General features: G+C 47.7%; 1 protein-coding gene across 16 annotated transcripts in view; it reads right to left on the reverse strand.

The window, feature by feature from the left end:
* The window catches only part of LOC110504448 (transcriptional regulator ATRX), a 56,133-nt gene that overhangs the window by 6,875 nt on the left and 30,600 nt on the right, over positions 1-18,658 (reverse strand). For 10 of the 16 annotated variants that reach the window (XM_036970289.1, XM_036970295.1, XM_036970291.1 and 7 more), the window contains 11 exons: positions 17,256-17,328; positions 14,441-14,565; positions 14,151-14,315; positions 13,652-13,896; positions 12,014-12,199; positions 10,328-10,493; positions 8,516-8,585; positions 5,342-5,466; positions 5,052-5,216; positions 4,521-4,765; positions 1,252-1,437 (listed from right to left, as the gene is read on the reverse strand). In XM_036970289.1, the coding sequence (XP_036826184.1) occupies positions 1,252-1,437; positions 4,521-4,765; positions 5,052-5,216; positions 5,342-5,466; positions 8,516-8,585; positions 10,328-10,493; positions 12,014-12,199; positions 13,652-13,896; positions 14,151-14,315; positions 14,441-14,565; positions 17,256-17,328 (1,751 nt within the window). The remainder of the gene's footprint in view (positions 1-1,251; positions 1,438-4,520; positions 4,766-5,051; positions 5,217-5,341; positions 5,467-8,515; positions 8,586-10,327; positions 10,494-12,013; positions 12,200-13,651; positions 13,897-14,150; positions 14,316-14,440; positions 14,566-17,255; positions 17,329-18,658) is intronic. The other 6 variants (XM_036970293.1, XM_036970302.1, XM_036970301.1 and 3 more) reach the window with 6 other exon arrangements.

Below are 18,658 nucleotides of genomic sequence, written 5' to 3' on the forward strand. Positions count from 1 at the left end.
GTTGTGTTCCTAGGAGTATAGGGCAGCTGGGAGACTGTTCTGCTGGTTGGGACAGGTTATATTCCTAGGAGTATAGGGCAGCTGGGAGACTGTGCTGCTGGTTGGGACAGGTTAGGTTCCTAGGAGTATAGGGCAGCTGGGACAGGTTATGTTCCAAGGAGTATAGGGCAGCTGGGAGACTGTTCTGCTGGTTGGGACAGGTTATGTTCCTAGGAGTTTAGGGCAGCTGGGAGACTGTTCTGCTGGTTGAGACAGGTTGAGACAGGTTGTGTTCCTAGGAGTATAGGGCAGCTGGGAGACTGTTCTGCTGGTTGGGACAGGTTATATTCCTAGGAGTATAGGGCAGCTGGGAGACTGTGCTGCTGGTTGGGACAGGTTAGGTTCCTAGGAGTATAGGGCAGCTGGGACAGGTTATGTTCCAAGGAGTATAGGGCAGCTGGGAGACTGTTCTGCTGGTTGGGACAGGTTATGTTCCTAGGAGTATAGGGCAGCTGGGAGACTGTGCTGCTGGTTGGGATAGGTTTAGTTCCTAGGAGTTTAGGGCAGATGAGAGACTGTTCTGCTGGTTGGGACAGGTTATGTTCCTAGGAGTATAATAGGGCAGCTGGTTGGGACAGGTTATGTTCCAATGAATTTAGGGCAGCTGGGAGACTGTTCTGCTGGTTGGGACAGGTTTAGTTCCTAGGAGTATAGGGCAGCTGGTTGGGACAGGTTATGTTCCTAGGAGTATAGGGCAGCTGGTTGGGACAGGTTATGTTCCTAGGAGTTTAGGGCAGCTGAGAGACTGTTCTACTGGTTGGGACAGGTTTAGTTCCTAGGAGTATAGGGCAGCTGGTTGGGACAGGTTATGTTCCTAGGAATTTAGGGCAGCTGGGAGACTGTTCTGCTGGTTGGGACAGGTTATGTTCCTAGGAGTATAGGGCAGCTGGGAGACTGTTCTGCTGGTCGGGACAGGTTATGTTCCTAGGAGTATAGGGCATCTTCTAGTCCACAAGCATTCAAACCTTAATACTAAGGAAATGCTAAGCAACTTCCACTCTATTCAAAGAGCCCATTCAGTACATTTATGTGATCACCGTGGAAACATGGCATAGCTGGTACCATGCTCTTATCTGAACCACACATCCATCTGGCTCCTTAGCGAACCATCGGGCAGAAGGAGTAGTTGACTTATTGATAGACTGAGTCTAACTTCATTTCCATCCCATTAGCAGATGCCATGACAACAGCGCACAGACAGTTGACTTTTACCTCTCCGAGTTTCTCCCTGAGCTGCTCCCTCTCAGCGATGCGTCTCCTCCTCTCCTCCTCCTCCTTCAGGGCATCCCTCGTTTCCGTCCTCAGCTCATCGTACTTGAGGATTTTTCTGATCTTCTTCCTCTGTCCTCTAGGAGTGTCTCCATCCTCCTTACCCGAGACGTCCTCTCCTGACCCACTCTGGAGGAGAGAATGAGGGTTAACCTCTCAACTTCAACCCCCAGGGGTCAACTGACCAATCCAATCACACATTGTGACCAATGATGTGGTAACAATCAAACATTGACCAATCAATGAATTCCAGACCAAATTCACAAATGTTAAATTGTTTAGTAGTGTCACGGCTCCTCATCTGCATTGCAGGGGCGGTTCCTCCTGCAGGTAGAGGAGGATCGTTAGTGATTGGAGTCACCTGGGATCAGAGTATTTAAAACTGTCACTAATCACCTCTCTCTCTCTCCGCTCCTCCAGGTAGAGGAGGATCGTTAGTGATTGGAGTCACCTGGGATCAGAGTATTTAAAACTGTCACTAATCACCTCTCTCTCTCCGCTCCTCCAGGTATGAACCCATTTTGTTTGTTTTTAAATCACATTTTCATGAATGCATACATGAGTTTAAAACCACAGGGAATTCTCCAGTTTGAATTGTTGTACCTATAACTTAGATCTCTTGCATGAAAGCTCTTTTCTCTGTTTAGATATTCTAGCGCGGAGAGAGAGGTGATTAGTGACAGTTTAAATACTCTGATCCCAGGTGACTCCAATCACTAACGATCCTCCTCTACCTGCAGGAGGAACCGCCCCTGCAATGCAGAGGAGGAGCTGTGACAGGAGTAAGGAGAAAATCCTCTCCTTCCCTATTTTATTTTATTTGACCTTTATTTAACCAGGCAAGTCAGTTAAGAACAAATTCCTATTTGCAATGACGGCCTAGGAACAGTGGGTTAACTGGCCTAGGAACAGTGGGTTAACTGCCTGTTCAGTGGCAGATTTGTACCTTGTCAGCTCAGGGGTTTGAACTTGCAACCTTCCGGTTACTAGTCCAACGCTCTAACCACTAGGCTACCCTGCCTCCCCTCCACTCTAACCACTAGGCCACCCTGCCTCCCCTCCACTCTAACCACTAGGCTACCCTCCCTCCACTCTAACCACTAGGCTACCCTGCCGCCCCTCCACTCTAACCACTAGGCCACCCTGCCTCCCCTCCACTCTAACCACTAGGCCACCCTGCCGCCCCTCCACTCTAACCACTAGGCCACCCTGCCGCCCCTCCACTCTAACCACTAGGCTACCCTGCCGCCCCTCCACTCTAACCACTAGGCTACCCTGCCGCCCCTCCACTCTAACCACTAGGCTACCCTGCCGCCCCAACCACTAGGCTACCCTGCCTCCCCTCCACTCTAACCACTAGGCTACCCTGCCGCCCCTCCACTCTAACCACTAGGCTACCCTGCCGCCCCTCCACTCTAACCACTAGGCTACCCTGCCGCCCCTCCACTCTAACCACTAGGCTACCCTGCCGCCCCTCCACTCTAACCACTAGGCTACCCTGCCGCCCCTCCACTCTAACCACTAGGCCACCCTGCCGCCCCTCCACTCTAACCACTAGGCTACCCTGCCGCCCCTCCACTCTAACCACTAGGCTACCCTGCCGCCCCTCCACTCTAACCACTAGGCTACCCTGCCGCCCCTCCACTCTAACCACTAGGCTACCCTGCCGCCCCTCCACTCTAACCACTAGGCTACCCTGCCGCCCCTCCACTCTAACCACTAGGCTACCCTGCCGCCCCTCCACTCTAACCACTAGGCTACCCTGCCGCCCCTCCACTCTAACCACTAGGCTACCCTGCCGCCCCTCCACTCTAACCACTAGGCTACCCTGCCGCCCCTCCACTCTAACCACTAGGCCACCCTGCCGCCCCTCCACTCTAACCACTAGGCCACCCTTCCACTCTAACCACTAGGCCACCCTGCCGCCCCTCCACTCTAACCACTAGGCTACCCTGCCGCCCCTCCACTCTAACCACTAGGCTACCCTGCCGCCCCTCCACTCTAACCACTAGGCTACCCTGCCGCCCCTCCACTCTAACCACTAGGCTACCCTGCCGCCCCCCCACTCTAACCACTAGGCTACCCTGCCGCCCCTCCACTCTAACCACTAGGCTACCCTGCCGCCCCTCTACTCTAACCACTAGGCTACCCTGCCGCCCCTCCACTCTAACCACTAGGCTACCCTGCCTCCCCTCCACTCTAACCACTAGGCTACCCTGCCGCCCCTCCACTCTAACCACTAGGCTACCCTGCCGCCCCTCCACTCTAACCACTAGGCTACCCTGCCGCCCCTCCACTCTAACCACTAGGCTACCCTGCCGCCCCTCCACTCTAACCACTAGGCCACCCTGCCGCCCCTCCACTCTAACCACTAGGCCACCCTGCCGCCCCTCCACTCTAACCACTAGGCTACCCTGCCGCCCCTCCACTCTAACCACTAGGCTACCCTGCCGCCCCTCCACTCTAACCACTAGGCTACCCTGCCGCCCCTCCACTCTAACCACTAGGCTACCCTGCCGCCCCTCCACTCTAACCACTAGGCTACCCTGCCGCCCCTCCACTCTAACCACTAGGCTACCCTGCCGCCCCTCCACTCTAACCACTAGGCTACCCTGCCGCCCCTCCACTCTAACCACTAGGCTACCCTGCCGCCCCTCCACTCTAACCACTAGGCTACCCTGCCGCCCCTCCACTCTAACCACTAGGCTACCCTGCCGCCCCTCCACTCTAACCACTAGGCCACCCTGCCGCCCCTCCACTCTAACCACTAGGCCACCCTTCCACTCTAACCACTAGGCCACCCTGCCGCCCCTCCACTCTAACCACTAGGCTACCCTGCCGCCCCTCCACTCTAACCACTAGGCTACCCTGCCGCCCCTCCACTCTAACCACTAGGCTACCCTGCCGCCCCTCCACTCTAACCACTAGGCTACCCTGCCGCCCCCCCACTCTAACCACTAGGCTACCCTGCCGCCCCTCCACTCTAACCACTAGGCTACCCTGCCGCCCCTCTACTCTAACCACTAGGCTACCCTGCCGCCCCTCCACTCTAACCACTAGGCTACCCTGCCTCCCCTCCACTCTAACCACTAGGCTACCCTGCCGCCCCTCCACTCTAACCACTAGGCTACCCTGCCGCCCCTCCACTCTAACCACTAGGCTACCCTGCCGCCCCTCCACTCTAACCACTAGGCTACCCTGCCTCCCTATACCTTGTCGTCGGATGAAGAATCCTGGGCCTTGATGAGGCGCCGTTTCTTCGTCTGGGCGTAGCTCCTCTCCTTCTTCTTCTTCTTCACGGAGGAGCGCGTGGTCCTCCTGTGTCTACTGCCTTCCTTCTCAGACTCCGGCTCCTCCTCTGACCACGATTCCTTCTCACTGATCTCCTCACTAACTCCTGACTCACTGCTGCTAGCTGATTCCTTAAAGTCTGAGTCTGCTGAGTCATCACTATCCACTGGAGAGGTGGAGGGAGGAAGAGAGAAGAGAAGACGGGGAGAGGAGAGGGAGGAAGATGAGGATAGAGAGAAAGGCGGGAGGTAGAGTTGATTGAAAACAGTTTGCAGAGTAGGACTTCTATTCTGTTCCAAAGGTGTTAATACACAGGCCTAGACAGACCAGGCCAGCTAGAGACCAGGCCAGCTAAAGACCAGGCCAGCTAGAGACCAGGCCAGCTAGAGACCAGGCCAGCTAGAGACCAGGCCAGCTAGAGACCAGGCCAGCCCGCCAGACAGCCCTCGTACCTTTCCGTCTGGTCCTCTTGGTCTCCTTCTTCTTCCCCTTGCTGGCTGGTTTCTCCTTCTCCTCTCCTGACTCCACTTCGTACAGCGTCAGTTGGTGGCGACGCCCCACACTCGTCTTCACGTCCACATCAGAGCCAGAGCCCCCTTCATCATCATCGTCGTCGTCTGTTGAGGGGAACAAGCAGTTATTTCTACATCTAGTCTACTGACATAAACCATTAGTGGTGGAAAGAGGCACTGCAGAATCACTGTATCAACAAGTATGAAATGAAAAAGTGAATGTAGCTCACCCTCCTCCTGCTCCTCTCCTCCCTTCCCCTTCTTCTGTTCCTTCTCTTCTCCGTCCTCGTCAGAGCTCTCCTCTGCTCCTGAAGAGTAGTTAGCCTTGATCTGGGCCAGCATCTTCTTGGCAATTCTATTGAGGAAGAAATTTAAATCAATGTTATTTGTCACATACTCCGAACAGTTGTAGTGAAATGCTTACTTACAAGCCCTTAACAAACAATGCAATTCAAGAAATAGAGTTAAGATATTTACTATAATTATAACAAGGCTATATACAGGGGGTACTGAGTCAATATGCAGGGCTACAGGTTAGTTGATGTAATTTGTACCAGAAGGTATGGAGGGGTAAAGTGTTTATGCATAGATAATAAACAGCGTGTAGCAGCAGTGTAAATACAGCCTTTCAAAGCACTTCATGGCTACTGACGTGAGTGCTACAGGGCGGTAGTCATTTAGGCAGGTTACCTTCGCTTTCTTGGGCACAGGGACTATGGTGTATCTGCTTGAAACATGTAGGTATTACAGGCTTGGTCAGGGAAAAGTTTAAAATGTTAGTTAAGACACTTGCCAGTTGGTCAGCGCGTGCTCGAACACGTTGTGGTAATCCATCTTGCCCAGCGGCCTTGTGAATGTTGACGTGTTTAAAGGTCTTGCTCAAATCGGCTACGGAGAGCGTGATCAAAGTCGTCCGGAACAGCTGGTGTTCTCATGCATGCTTCAGTGTTGCTTGCCTCGAAGAGAGCATAAAATGCATCAAGCCCGGCTGGTAGGCTCGCGTCACTGGGCAGATCGCGGCTGGGTTCCCCACTGTAGTTGTAAATTGTTTGCAAGCCCTGCAACATCCGACGAGTATCAGAGCCGGTGTAGTTGGATTCAATCTTAGTCCTGTATTGAAGCTTTACGTGTTTGATGGTTTGTCTGAGGGCATAGCGGGATTTCATATAGGCGTCCTTGAAAGCGGCAGCTCTAGCCTTTAGCTCAGTGCGGGTGATGCCTGTAATACATGGCTTCTGGTTGGGATATGTACGTATGGTCACTGTGGGGACGGCGTCGTCAATGCACTTATTGACTGAGTTGGTATACTCCTCAATCCCATTGGATGAATCCTGGAAAACAGTCCTCTAGCGTAGCATTCGCGTCATCTGAACACTTCCGTAATGAGCAAGTCACTGGTACTTCCTGCTTTAGTTTTTGCTTGTAAGCAGGAATCAGGAGGATAGAATTATGGTCAGATTTGCCAAATGGAGGGCGGGGGAGAGCTTTGTATGTGGAGTAAAGGTGGTCTAGAGTTTAACTTCTAGTGACACCCCATCCCGTGAACGGTATTAATTAGCATAACGCAACGGACATAAATCTTCCTAGAAAATATTCCTATTCATGAAAATCACAAGTGAAATATATTGGAACACAGCTTAGCCTTTTGTTAATCACCCTGTCATCTCAGATTTTCAAAATATGCTTTACAGCCAAAGCTAGACAAGCATTTGTGTACGTTTATCGATAGCCTAGCATAGCATTATGCCTTGCTAGCAGCAGGCAACGTTGTCACGAAAATCAGAAAAGCAATCAAATTAAATCGTTTACCTTTGATGAACTTCGGATGTTTTCACTCACGAGACTCCCAGGTAGATAGCCAACGTTATTTTTTTCCCAAAATATTATTTTTGTAGGCAAAATAGCTCCGTTTGGCTGAGAAATCGACCAGAAATTGCGGTCACGACAACGCCAAAAAAGATTCCAAATTAGCTCCATAATATCGACAGAAACATGGCAAACGTTGTTTATAATCAATCCTCAAGGTGTTTTTCAAATATCTATTCGATAATATATCAACCGGGACAATTGGTTTCTCAGTAGAAGCGATTGGAGTAATGGCTACCTCTGTATTTTACGCGAGAATTTCTCTGGGAGCCTCGTGACCACTTGCGCAATGAAGCCGCCTACGGGTATTCTTCAACATAAATGCGTAAAACTACGTCACAATGCTGTAGACACCTTGGGGAATACGGAGAAAGCGTAATCTGGTTGATAGGGCATTCACAGCTCAATAGGGACGCATCGGAACGCAGGGCTTTCAAAAGATGAGTCACTTCCAGATTGGATTTTTCTCAGGCTTTCGCCTGTAACATCAGTTCTGTTATACTCACAGACAATATTTTTTACAGTTTTGGAAACTTTAGAGTGTTTTCTATCCTAAGCTTTCAATTATATGCATATTCTAGCATCTTGTCCTGACAAAATATCCTGTTTAATTTGGGAACGTTATTTTTCCAAAAATGAAAATACTGCCCCCGAGTACCAACAGGTTTAGTACCCAGCCACCAGGAGTGCAGCATATTCTTGTTTGCTAATGGCCTTATACAACTCGCTGAGTGCAATCTTAGTGCCAGCATTGGATTGTGGTGGTAAATAAACAGCTACGAAAAATATAGATTAAAACTCTTGGATAGTGTGGTCTACAGCTTATCATGAGGTACTCTACCTCAGGCGAGCAATACTTCGAGACTTCTTTAATATTAGACATCTTGCACCAGCTGTTGACAAATACACACCACCCTCGTCTTGCCGGGCTTAGCTATTCTGTCCTGCCGATGCACGGAAAACCCAGCCAACTGTATATTATCCATCTCGTCGTTCAGCCACGACTCTGTGAAACATAAGATATTACAGTTTTGAATGTCCCGTTGGTAGGATAGTCTTGAACGGAGCTCATCCAGTTTATTCTCCAGTGATTACACGTTGGCCAATAGGAAGGATGGTAGAGGCGGATTACCCACTCAGACAAATTCTCACAAGGCACCCAGATCTCCACCCCCTATACCTACATCTTTTTTTAACACGAATTATGAGGATTTGGGCCGTTCTCGGAAAAGCAGTACATCCTTTGCGTCGGGCTCATTAAAAAGTCTTTGTCCAGTCGAGGAATGTGATCACTGTTCTGATATCCAGAAGCTCATTTCGATCATAAGCGAAAGTAGCAGCAACATTATGTACAAAATAAGTTACAATGTGAAAAAACACAAAATAAAACAACTGGTTAGGAGCCCGTAAAACAGCAGACATCCCGTAAGAAAGTAAAGGAAATAAGAAAAAGGATTGAAGGATGTTCGTCAGCTGGTTGAGAAGCATGCAGTTCAGGACATATTTGGTTTGTCTTGAATTAAAATACTTTTACATACCTGTTCTCAGGCTCATCATCATCGTCCTCCTCATCAGCCATCTGGGAAGCGTCATGGTTACCTTCATCTCCTTCAGACACACAGAGAAGGGTCAGGGGTTAGAGACCATGTTTTCCCATAAGAGACGGATGGATGTCAGTTACATTTTCCACTTCAGATAAACTAGGATACTTTTCATTTAAGTCTTAGTTTGCCAGTCTGTCAGACCGTCTCCTGCTATATAGAATAATATGCATCTGCTAGCCATCTATTGATAGGACAGTCCTGTCCGTCACAAAGCGAGAGATAACACGTCCCGCCCCCAGGTAACACGTCCCGCCCCCAGGTACAATTTCTGCACACTGTGGTTGCAGTTTAATTTCCTTACAGAGCTGGTGAATTAGAATGTAACGTAAATGGTCATGACAAGTGAAAATCCACTTGGCCTAATTGTTTTCTGGAACATTTATTTTCCTTGTCCTGTTTCACATAGCAAGCCACGCGGAGTCACGGCGTTACGGTAGTCTGTTTACTGTGCTTTGACAACTGACCAGCAAGTGTTGACTATTTTATAAAAGGTGTAGAACTGAATAAAGTTGATCTCCTATACGCCTTTGCCGTTTATAAATCATGCAACGTGGTTATATGTCCATGGTATTGCTAGGCTCGCCGCTAAACAGCCTCGCCGCTAAACAGCCTCGCCAGGTTCACCATAAACAGCCTCTTGCCAGGCTACTGCTGCTGCTGTTACTACTGCTGCTGTTACTACTGCTGCTGTTACTACCACTGCCGCTATTGTTACTACTACTATTGTTACTGCTGCTATTGTTACTACTATTGTTACTACTACTGCAACTACTATTGTTACTGCAACTACTATTGTTACTGCTACTACTACTATTGTTACTACTACTACTAATGTCACTACTGTTACAACTACTACTATTGTTACTACTAATACTACTATTGTTACTACTAATGTCACTAATGTTACAACTACTACTATTGTTACTACTAATACTACTACTACTACTACTATTGTTACTACTACCACTAATACTACTGCTATTGTTACTACTGATACTAATACTAATACTACTACTACTGTTACTACTACCATTGTTACTACCACTGTTACTACTACTACTACTGTTACTACTACTGTACCTACTACTACTACTACTGTTACCACTAATACTACTACTGCTGCTGCTGCTACTACTACTACTACTGTTACTACTACTACTACTGCTATTGTTACTACTACTACTGTAACTACTACTACTACTGTTACTACTATTATTACTGCTACTACTACTACTACTATTGTTACTGCGACTACTACTGCTACTACTACAGTTACAACTACTACTACTACTACCGCTACTACTACTACTACTTCACCATGGGCTCTACTACTACTACTACTACTACTACTACTACCACTACCACTACTGCTAATACTACTACTACTTCTACTTCACCATGGGCTCTACTACTACTGTTACTACTACTACTACTACTACTACTACTGCTACTACTACTACCACCACTACTGCTAATACTACTACTTCACCATGGGGTCTACTACTACTGTTACTGCTACTACTACCACTACAGCTACCACTACTGCTAATACTACTACTACTACTACTGCTACTTCACCATGGGCTCTACTACTGCTACTGCTACTACTACTGCTAATACTACTACTGCTACTTCACAATGGGCTCTACTACTACTACTACTACTACTACTACTACTAATGCTTCTACTACTACTACTATTCCACCTTCACCATGGGCTCCACTAACACTACAACATGTCTCTCACCGTCGACCTGGTGTGGTTTGAGCTTAGTGACCAGATTGCGGTGAACCTGCACCATGGGCTCCTTGGTCTCCTCGTCTTCATCCAGCACCAGCTTGGTTGTGATTGGACAAGCCACGGCGGACGCCTCCTCCACCACGAGTACCTGGTCGGGAGGGACATATAGAGTCTAGTCTAAAAGCATTACAGTCTGCACATACAAATACATACATTTATTCTGCTGGTTGGGACAGGTTATGTTCCTAGGAGTATAGGGCAGCTGAGAGACTGTTCTGCTGGTTGGGTTCCTAGGAGTATAGGGCAGCTGGGAGACTGTTCTGCCGGTTGGGACAGGTTGTGTTCCTAGGAGTATAGGGCAGCTGGGAGACTGTTCTGCTGGTTGGGACAGGTTGTGTTCCTAGGAGTATAGGGCAGCTGGGAGACTGTTCTGCTGGTTGGGACAGGTTATATTCCTAGGAGTATAGGGCAGCTGAGAGACTGTTCTGCTGGTTGGGTTCCTAGGAGTATAGGGCACCTGGGAGACTGTGCTGCTGGTTGGGACAGGTTATGTTCCTAGGAGTATAGGGCAGCTGGGAGACTGTGGTGCTGGTTGGGACAGGTTATGTTCCTATGAGTATAGGGCAGCTGGGAGACTGTTCTGCTGGTTGGGACAGGTTATGTTCCTAGGAGTATAGGGCACCTGGGAGACTGTGCTGCTGGTTGGGACAGGTTATGTTCCTAGGAGTATAGGGCAGCTGGGAGACTGTGCTGCTGGTTGGGACAGGTTAGGTTCCTAGGAGTATAGGGCAGCTGGTTGGGACAGGTTATGTTCCTAGGAGTATAGGGCAGCTGGTTGGGACAGGTTATGTTCCAGGGAGTTTAGGGCAGCTGGGAGACTGTTCTGCTGGTTGGGACAAGTTATGTTCCTAGGAGTTTAGGGCAGCTGGGAGACTGTTCTACTGGTTGGGACAGGTTTAGTTCCTAGGAGTATAGGGCAGCTGGTTGGGACAGGTTATGTTCCTAGGAATTTAGGGCAGCTGGGAGACTGTTCTGCTGGTTGGGACAGGTTATGTTCCTAGGAGTATAGGGCAGCTGGGAGACTGTTCTGCTGGTTGGGACAGGTTGAGACAGGTTAGGTTCCTAGGAGTATAGGGCAGCTGGGAGACTGTTCAGCTGGTTGAGACAGGTTATGTTCCTAGAAGTATAGGGCAGCTGGGAGACTGTTCTACTGGTTGGGACAGGTTTAGTTCCTAGGAGTATAGGGCAGCTGGTTGGGACAGGTTATGTTCCTAGGAATTTAGGGCAGCTGGGAGACTGTTCTGCTGGTTGGGACAGGTTATGTTCCTAGGAGTATAGGGCAGCTGGTTGGGACAGGTTATGTTCCTAGGAGTATAGGGCAGCTGGTTGGGACAGGTTATGTTCCTAGGAGTATAGGGCATCTTCTAGTCCACAAGCATTCAAACCTTAATACTAAGGAAATGCTAAGCAACTTCCACTCTATTCAAAGAGCCCATTCAGTACATTTATGTGATCACCGTGGAAACATGGCATAGCTGGTACCATGCTCTTATCTGAACCACACATCCATCTGGCTCCTTAGCGAACCATCGGGCAGAAGGAGTAGTTGACTTATTGATAGACTGAGTCTAACTTCATTTCCATCCCATTAGCAGATGCCATGACAACAGCGCACAGACAGTTGACTTTTACCTCTCTGAGTTTCTCCCTGAGCTGCTCCCTCTCAGCGATGCGTCTCCTCCTCTCCTCCTCCTCCTTCAGGGCATCCCTCGTTTCCGTCCTCAGCTCATCGTACTTGAGGATTTTTCTGATCTTCTTCCTCTGTCCTCTAGGAGTGTCTCCATCCTCCTTACCCGAGACATCCTCTCCTGACCCGCTCTGGAGGAGAGAATGAGGGTTAACCTCTCAACTTCAACCCCCAGGGGTCAACTGACCAATCCAATCACACATTGTGACCAATGATGTGGTAACAATCAAACATTGACCAATCAATGAATTCCAGACCAAATTCACAAATGTTAAATTGTTTAGGAGTGTCACGGCTCCTCATCTGCATTGCAGGGGCGGTTCCTCCTGCAGGTAGAGGAGGATCGTTAGTGATTGGAGTCACCTGGGATCAGAGTATTTAAAACTGTCACTAATCACCTCTCTCTCCGCTCCTCCAGGTAGAGGAGGATCGTTAGTGATTGGAGTCACCTGGGATCAGAGTATTTAAAACTGTCACTAATCACCTCTCTCTCTCCGCTCCTCCAGGTAGAGGAGGATCGTTAGTGATTGGAGTCACCTGGGATCAGAGTATTTAAAACTGTCACTAATCACCTCTCTCTCTCTCCGCTCCTCCAGGTAGAGGAGGATCGTTAGTGATTGGAGTCACCTGGGATCAGAGTATTTAAAACTGTCACTAATCACCTCTCTCTCTCCGCTCCTCCAGGTATGAACCCATTTTGTTTGTTTTTAAATCACATTTTCATGAATGCATACATGAGTTTAAAACCACAGGGAATTCTCCAGTTTGAATTGTTGTACCTATAACTTAGATCTCTTGCATGAAAGCTCTTTTCTCTGTTTAGATATTCTAGCGCGGAGAGAGAGGTGATTAGTGACAGTTTAAATACTCTGATCCCAGGTGACTCCAATCACTAACGATCCTCCTCTACCTGCAGGAGGAACCGCCCCTGCAATGCAGAGGAGGAGCTGTGACAGGAGTAAGGAGAAAATCCTCTCCTTCCCTATTTTATTTTATTTGACCTTTATTTAACCAGGCAAGTCAGTTAAGAACAAATTCCTATTTGCAATGACGGCCTAGGAACAGTGGGTTAACTGGCCTAGGAACAGTGGGTTAACTGCCTGTTCAGTGGCAGATTTGTACCTTGTCAGCTCAGGGGTTTGAACTTGCAACCTTCCGGTTACTAGTCCAACGCTCTAACCACTAGGCTACCCTGCCTCCCCTCCACTCTAACCACTAGGCTGCCCTGCCTCCCCCCCACTCTAACCACTAGGCTACCCTGCCGCCCCTCCACTCTAACCACTAGGCCACCCTGCCTCCCCTCCACTCTAACCACTAGGCTACCCTCCCTCCACTCTAACCACTAGGCTACCCTGCCGCCCCTCCACTCTAACCACTAGGCTACCCTGCCACCCCTCCACTCTAACCACTAGGCCACCCTGCCACCACTAGGCTACCCTGCCACCCCTCCACTCTAACCACTAGGCTACCCTGCCTCCCCTCCACTCTAACCACTAGGCTACCCTGCCGCCCCTCCACTCTAACCACTAGGCTACCCTGCCGCCCCTCCACTCTAACCACTAGGCTACCCTGCCTCCCTATACCTTGTCGTCGGATGAAGAATCCTGGGCCTTGATGAGGCGCCGTTTCTTCGTCTGGGCGTAGCTCCTCTCCTTCTTCTTCTTCTTCACGGAGGAGCGCGTGGTCCTCCTGTGTCTACTGCCTTCCTTCTCAGACTCCGACTCCTCCTCTGACGACGATTCCTTCTCACTGATCTCCTCACTAACTCCTGACTCACTGCTGCTAGCTGATTCCTTAAAGTCTGAGTCTGCTGAGTCATCACTATCCACTGGAGAGGTGGAGGGAGGAAGAGAGAAGAGAAGACGGGGAGAGGAGAGGGAGGAAGACGAGGATAGAGAGAAAGGCGGGAGGTAGAGTTGATTGAAAACAGTTTGCAGAGTAGGACTTCTATTCTGTTCCAAAGGTGTTAATACACAGGCCTAGAAAGACCAGGCCAGCTAGAGACCAGGCCAGCTAGAGACCAGGCCAGCTAGAGACCAGGCCAGCTAGAGACCAGGCCAGCCCGCCAGACAGCCCTCGTACCTTTCCGTCTGGTCCTCTTGGTCTCCTTCTTCTTCCCTTTGCTGGCTGGTTTCTCCTTCGCCTCTCCCGACTCCACTTCGTACAGCGTCAGTTGGTGGCGACGCCCCACACTCGTCTTCACGTCCACATCAGAGCCAGAGCCCCCTTCATCATCATCATCGTCGTCTGTTGAGGGGAACAAGCAGTTATTTCTACATCTAGTCTACTGACATAAACCATTAGTGGTGGAAAGAGGCACTGCAGAATCACTGTATCAACGAGTATGAAATGAAAAAGTGAATGTAGCTCACCCTCCTCCTGCTCCTCTCCTCCCTTCCCCTTCTTCTGTTCCTTCTCTTCTCTGTCCTCGTCAGAGCTCTCCTCTGCTCCTGAAGAGTAGTTAGCCTTGATCTGGGCCAGCATCTTCTTGGCAATTCTATTGAGGAAGAAATTTAAATCAATGTTATTTGTCACATGCTCCGAATACAACAGGTGTAGTGAAATGCTTACTTACAAGCCCTTAACAAACAATGCAATTCAAGAAATAGAGTTAAGATATTTACTATAATTATAACAAGGCTATATACAGGGGGTGCCGGTACCGAGTCAATATGCAGGGGTACAGGTTAGTTGATGTAATTTGTACCAGAAGGTAGGGGTAAAGTGTTTATGCATAGATAATAAACAGCGTGTAGCAGCAGTGTAAATACAGCCTTTCAAAGCACTTCATGGCTACTGACGTAGGTAGTCATTTAGGCAGGTTACCTTCGCTTTCTTGGGCACAGGGACTATGGTGTATCTGCTTGAAACATGTAGGTATTACAGGCTTGGTCAGGGAAAAGTTGAAAATGTTAGTTAAGACACTTGCCAGTTGGTCAGCGCGTGCTCGGAGAACACGTTGTGGTAATCCATCTTGCCCAGCGGCCTTGTGAATGTTGACCCGTTTAAAAGGTCTTGCTCAAATCGGCTACGGAGAGCGTGATCAAAGTCGTCCGGAACAGCTGGTGTTCTCATGCATGCTTCAGTGTTGCTTGCCTCGAAGAGAGCATAAAATGCATTAAGCCCGTCTGGTAGGCTCGCGTCACTGGGCAGATCGCGGCTGGGTTCCCCACTGTAGTTGTAAATTGTTTGCAAGCCCTGCAACATCCGACGAGTATCAGAGCCGGTGTAGTTGGATTCAATCTTAGTCCTGTATTGAAGCTTTACGTGTTTGATGGTTTGTCTGAGGGCATAGCGGGATTTCATATAGGCGTCCTTGAAAGCGGCAGCTCTAGCCTTTAGCTCAGTGCGGATGATGCCTGTAATACATGGCTTCTGGTTGGGATATGTACGTACGATCACTGTGGGGACGGCGTCGTCAATGCACTTATTGACTGAGTTGGTATACTCCTCAATCCCATTGGATGAATCCTGGAAAACAGTCCTCTAGCGTAGCATTCGCGTCATCTGAACACTTCCGTAATGAGCAAGTCACTGGTACTTCCTGCTTTAGTTTTAGCTTGTAAGCAGGAATCAGAAGGATATAATTATGGTCAGATTTGCCAAATGGAGGGCGTGGGAGAGCTTTGTATGTGGAGTAAAGGTGGTCTAGAGTTTAACTTCTAGTGACACCCCATCCCGTGAACGGTATTAATTAGCATAACGCAACGGACATAAATCTTCCTAGAAAATATTCCTATTCATGAAAATCACAAGTGAAATATATTGGAACACAGCTTAGCCTTTTGTTAATCACCCTGTCATCTCAGATTTTCAAAATATGCTTTACAGCCAAAGCTAGACAAGCATTTGTGTACGTTTATCGATAGCCTAGCATAGCATTATGCCTTGCTAGCAGCAGGCAACGTCACGAAAATCAGAAAAGCAATCAAAGGAAATCGTTTACCTTTGATGAACTTCGGATGTTTTCACTCACGAGACTCCCAGGTAGATAGCCAACGTTAAAAATATTATTTTTGTAGGCGAAATAGCTCCGTTTGGCTGAGAAATCGACCAGAAATTGCGGTCACGACAACGCCAAAAAAGATTCCAAATTAGCTCCATAATATCGACAGAAACATGGCAAACGTTGTTTATAATCAATCCTCAAGGTGTTTTTCAAATATCTATTCGATAATATATCAACCGGGACAATTGGTTTCTCAGTAGAAGCGATTGGAGTAATGGCTACCTCTGTATTTTACGCAAGAATTTCTCTGGGAGCCTCATGTGACCACTTGCGCAATGAAGCCGCCTACGGGTATTCTTCAATATAAATGCGTAAAACTACGTCACAATGCTGTAGACACCTTGGGGAATACGGAGAAAGCGTAATCTGGATGATAGGGCATTCACAGCTCAATAGGGACGCATCGGAACGCAGGGCTTTCAAAAGATGAGTCACTTCCAGATTGGATTTTTCTCAGGCTTTCGCCTGTAACATCAGTTCTGTTATACTCACAGACAATATTTGTTACAGTTTTGGAAACTTTAGAGTGTTTTCTATCCTAAGCTTTCAACTATATGCATATTCTAGCATCATCTCTGTCCTGCCGATGCACGGAACACCCAGCCAACTGTATATTATCCATCTCGTCGTTCAGCCACGACTCTGTGAAACATAAGATATTACAGTTTTGAATGTCCCGTTGGTAGGATAGTCTTGAACGGAGCTCATCCAGTTTATTCTCCAGTGATTACACGTTGGCCAATAGGAAGGATGGTAGAGGCGGATTACCCACTCGCAGACAAATTCTCACAAGGCACCCAGATCTCCACCCCCTATACCTACATCTTTTTTTTTAACACGAATTATGAGGATTTGGGCCGTTCTCGGAAAAGCAGTACATCCTTTGCGTCGGACTCATTAAAAAGTCTTTGTCCAGTCGAGGAATGTAATCGCTGTTCTGATATCCAGAAGCTCATTTCGATCATAAGAGAAAGTAGCAGCAACATTATGTACAAAATAAGTTACAATGTGAAAAAACACAAAATAAAACAACTGGTTAGGAGCCCGTAAAACAGCAGACATCCCGTAAGAAAGTAAAGGAAATAAGAAAAAGGATTGAAGGATGTTCGTCAGCTGGTTGAGAAGCATGCAGTTCAGGACATATTTGGTTTGTCTTGAATTAAAATACTTTGAAATACCTGTTCTCAGGCTCATCATCATCGTCCTCCTCATCATCGTCCATCTGGGAAGCGTCATGGTTACCTTCATCTCCTTCAGACACACAGAGAAGGGTCAGGGGTTAGAGACCGTGTTTTCCCATAAGAGACGGACGTCAGTTAATCAGCTACATTTTCCACTTCAGATAAACTAGGATACTTTTCATTTAAGTCTTAGTTTGCCAGTCTGTCAGACCGTCTCCTGCTATATAGAATAATATGCATCTGCTAGCCATCTATTGATAGGATAGTCCTGTCCGTCACAAAGAGAGAGATGACACGTCCCGCCCCCAGGTAACACGTCCCGCCCCCAGGTACAATTTCTGCACACTGTGGTTGCAGTTTAATTTCCTTACAGAGCTGGTGAATTAGAATGTAACGTAAATGGTCATGACAAGTGAAAATCCACTTGGCCTAATTGTTTTCTGGCACATTTATTTTCCTTGTCCTGTTTCACATAGCAAGCCACGCGGAGTCACGGCGTTACGGTAGTCTGTTTACTGTGCTTTGACAACTGACCAGCAAGTGTTGACTATTTTATAAAAGGTGTAGAACTGAATAAAGTTGATCTCCTATACGCCTTTGCCGTTTATAAATCATGCAACGTGGTTATATGTCCATGGTATTGCTAGGCTCGTCGCTAAACAGCCTCGCCGCTAAACAGCCTCGCCGCTAAACAGCCTCGCTAGGTTCACCATAAACAGCCTCTTGCCAGGCTACTGCTGCTACTGTTACTACTGCTGCTGTTACTACTGCTACTGTTACTACTGCTGCTGTTACTACCACTGTCGCTATTGTTACTACTACTGCTACTATTGTTACTGCTACTATTGTTACTACTATTACTACCACTACTACTGCTACTATTGTTACTACTATTACTACCACTACTACTGCTACTATTGTTACTGCTGCTATTGTTACTACTATTACTACCACTACTACTGCTACTATTGTTACTACTACTATTGTTACTGCTGCTATTGTTACTACTATTACTACCACTACTACTGCCGCTATTGTTACTACTACTGCAACTACTATTGTTACTGCTACTACTAATGTCACTACTAATGTTACAACTACTACTATTGTTACTACTACTGCAACTACTATTGTTACTGCTACTACTAATGTCACTACTAATGTTACAACTACTACTATTGTTACTACTACTATGATTCTTACTACTGCTGCTACTACTACTATTGTTACTACCACTGTTACTACTACTACTGTTACTACTGATACTAATACTACTATTATTGTTACTACTACTGTAACAACTACTACTACTACTACTACTACTGTTACCACTAATACTACTACTGCTGCTACTCCTACAACTACTGTTGCTACTACTACTACTACAACTACTGTTACTA

This window comes from Oncorhynchus mykiss, chromosome 31 (assembly GCF_013265735.2).
Source record: "Oncorhynchus mykiss isolate Arlee chromosome 31, USDA_OmykA_1.1, whole genome shotgun sequence".
Classification (NCBI taxonomy): Eukaryota; Metazoa; Chordata; class Actinopteri; order Salmoniformes; family Salmonidae; genus Oncorhynchus; species Oncorhynchus mykiss.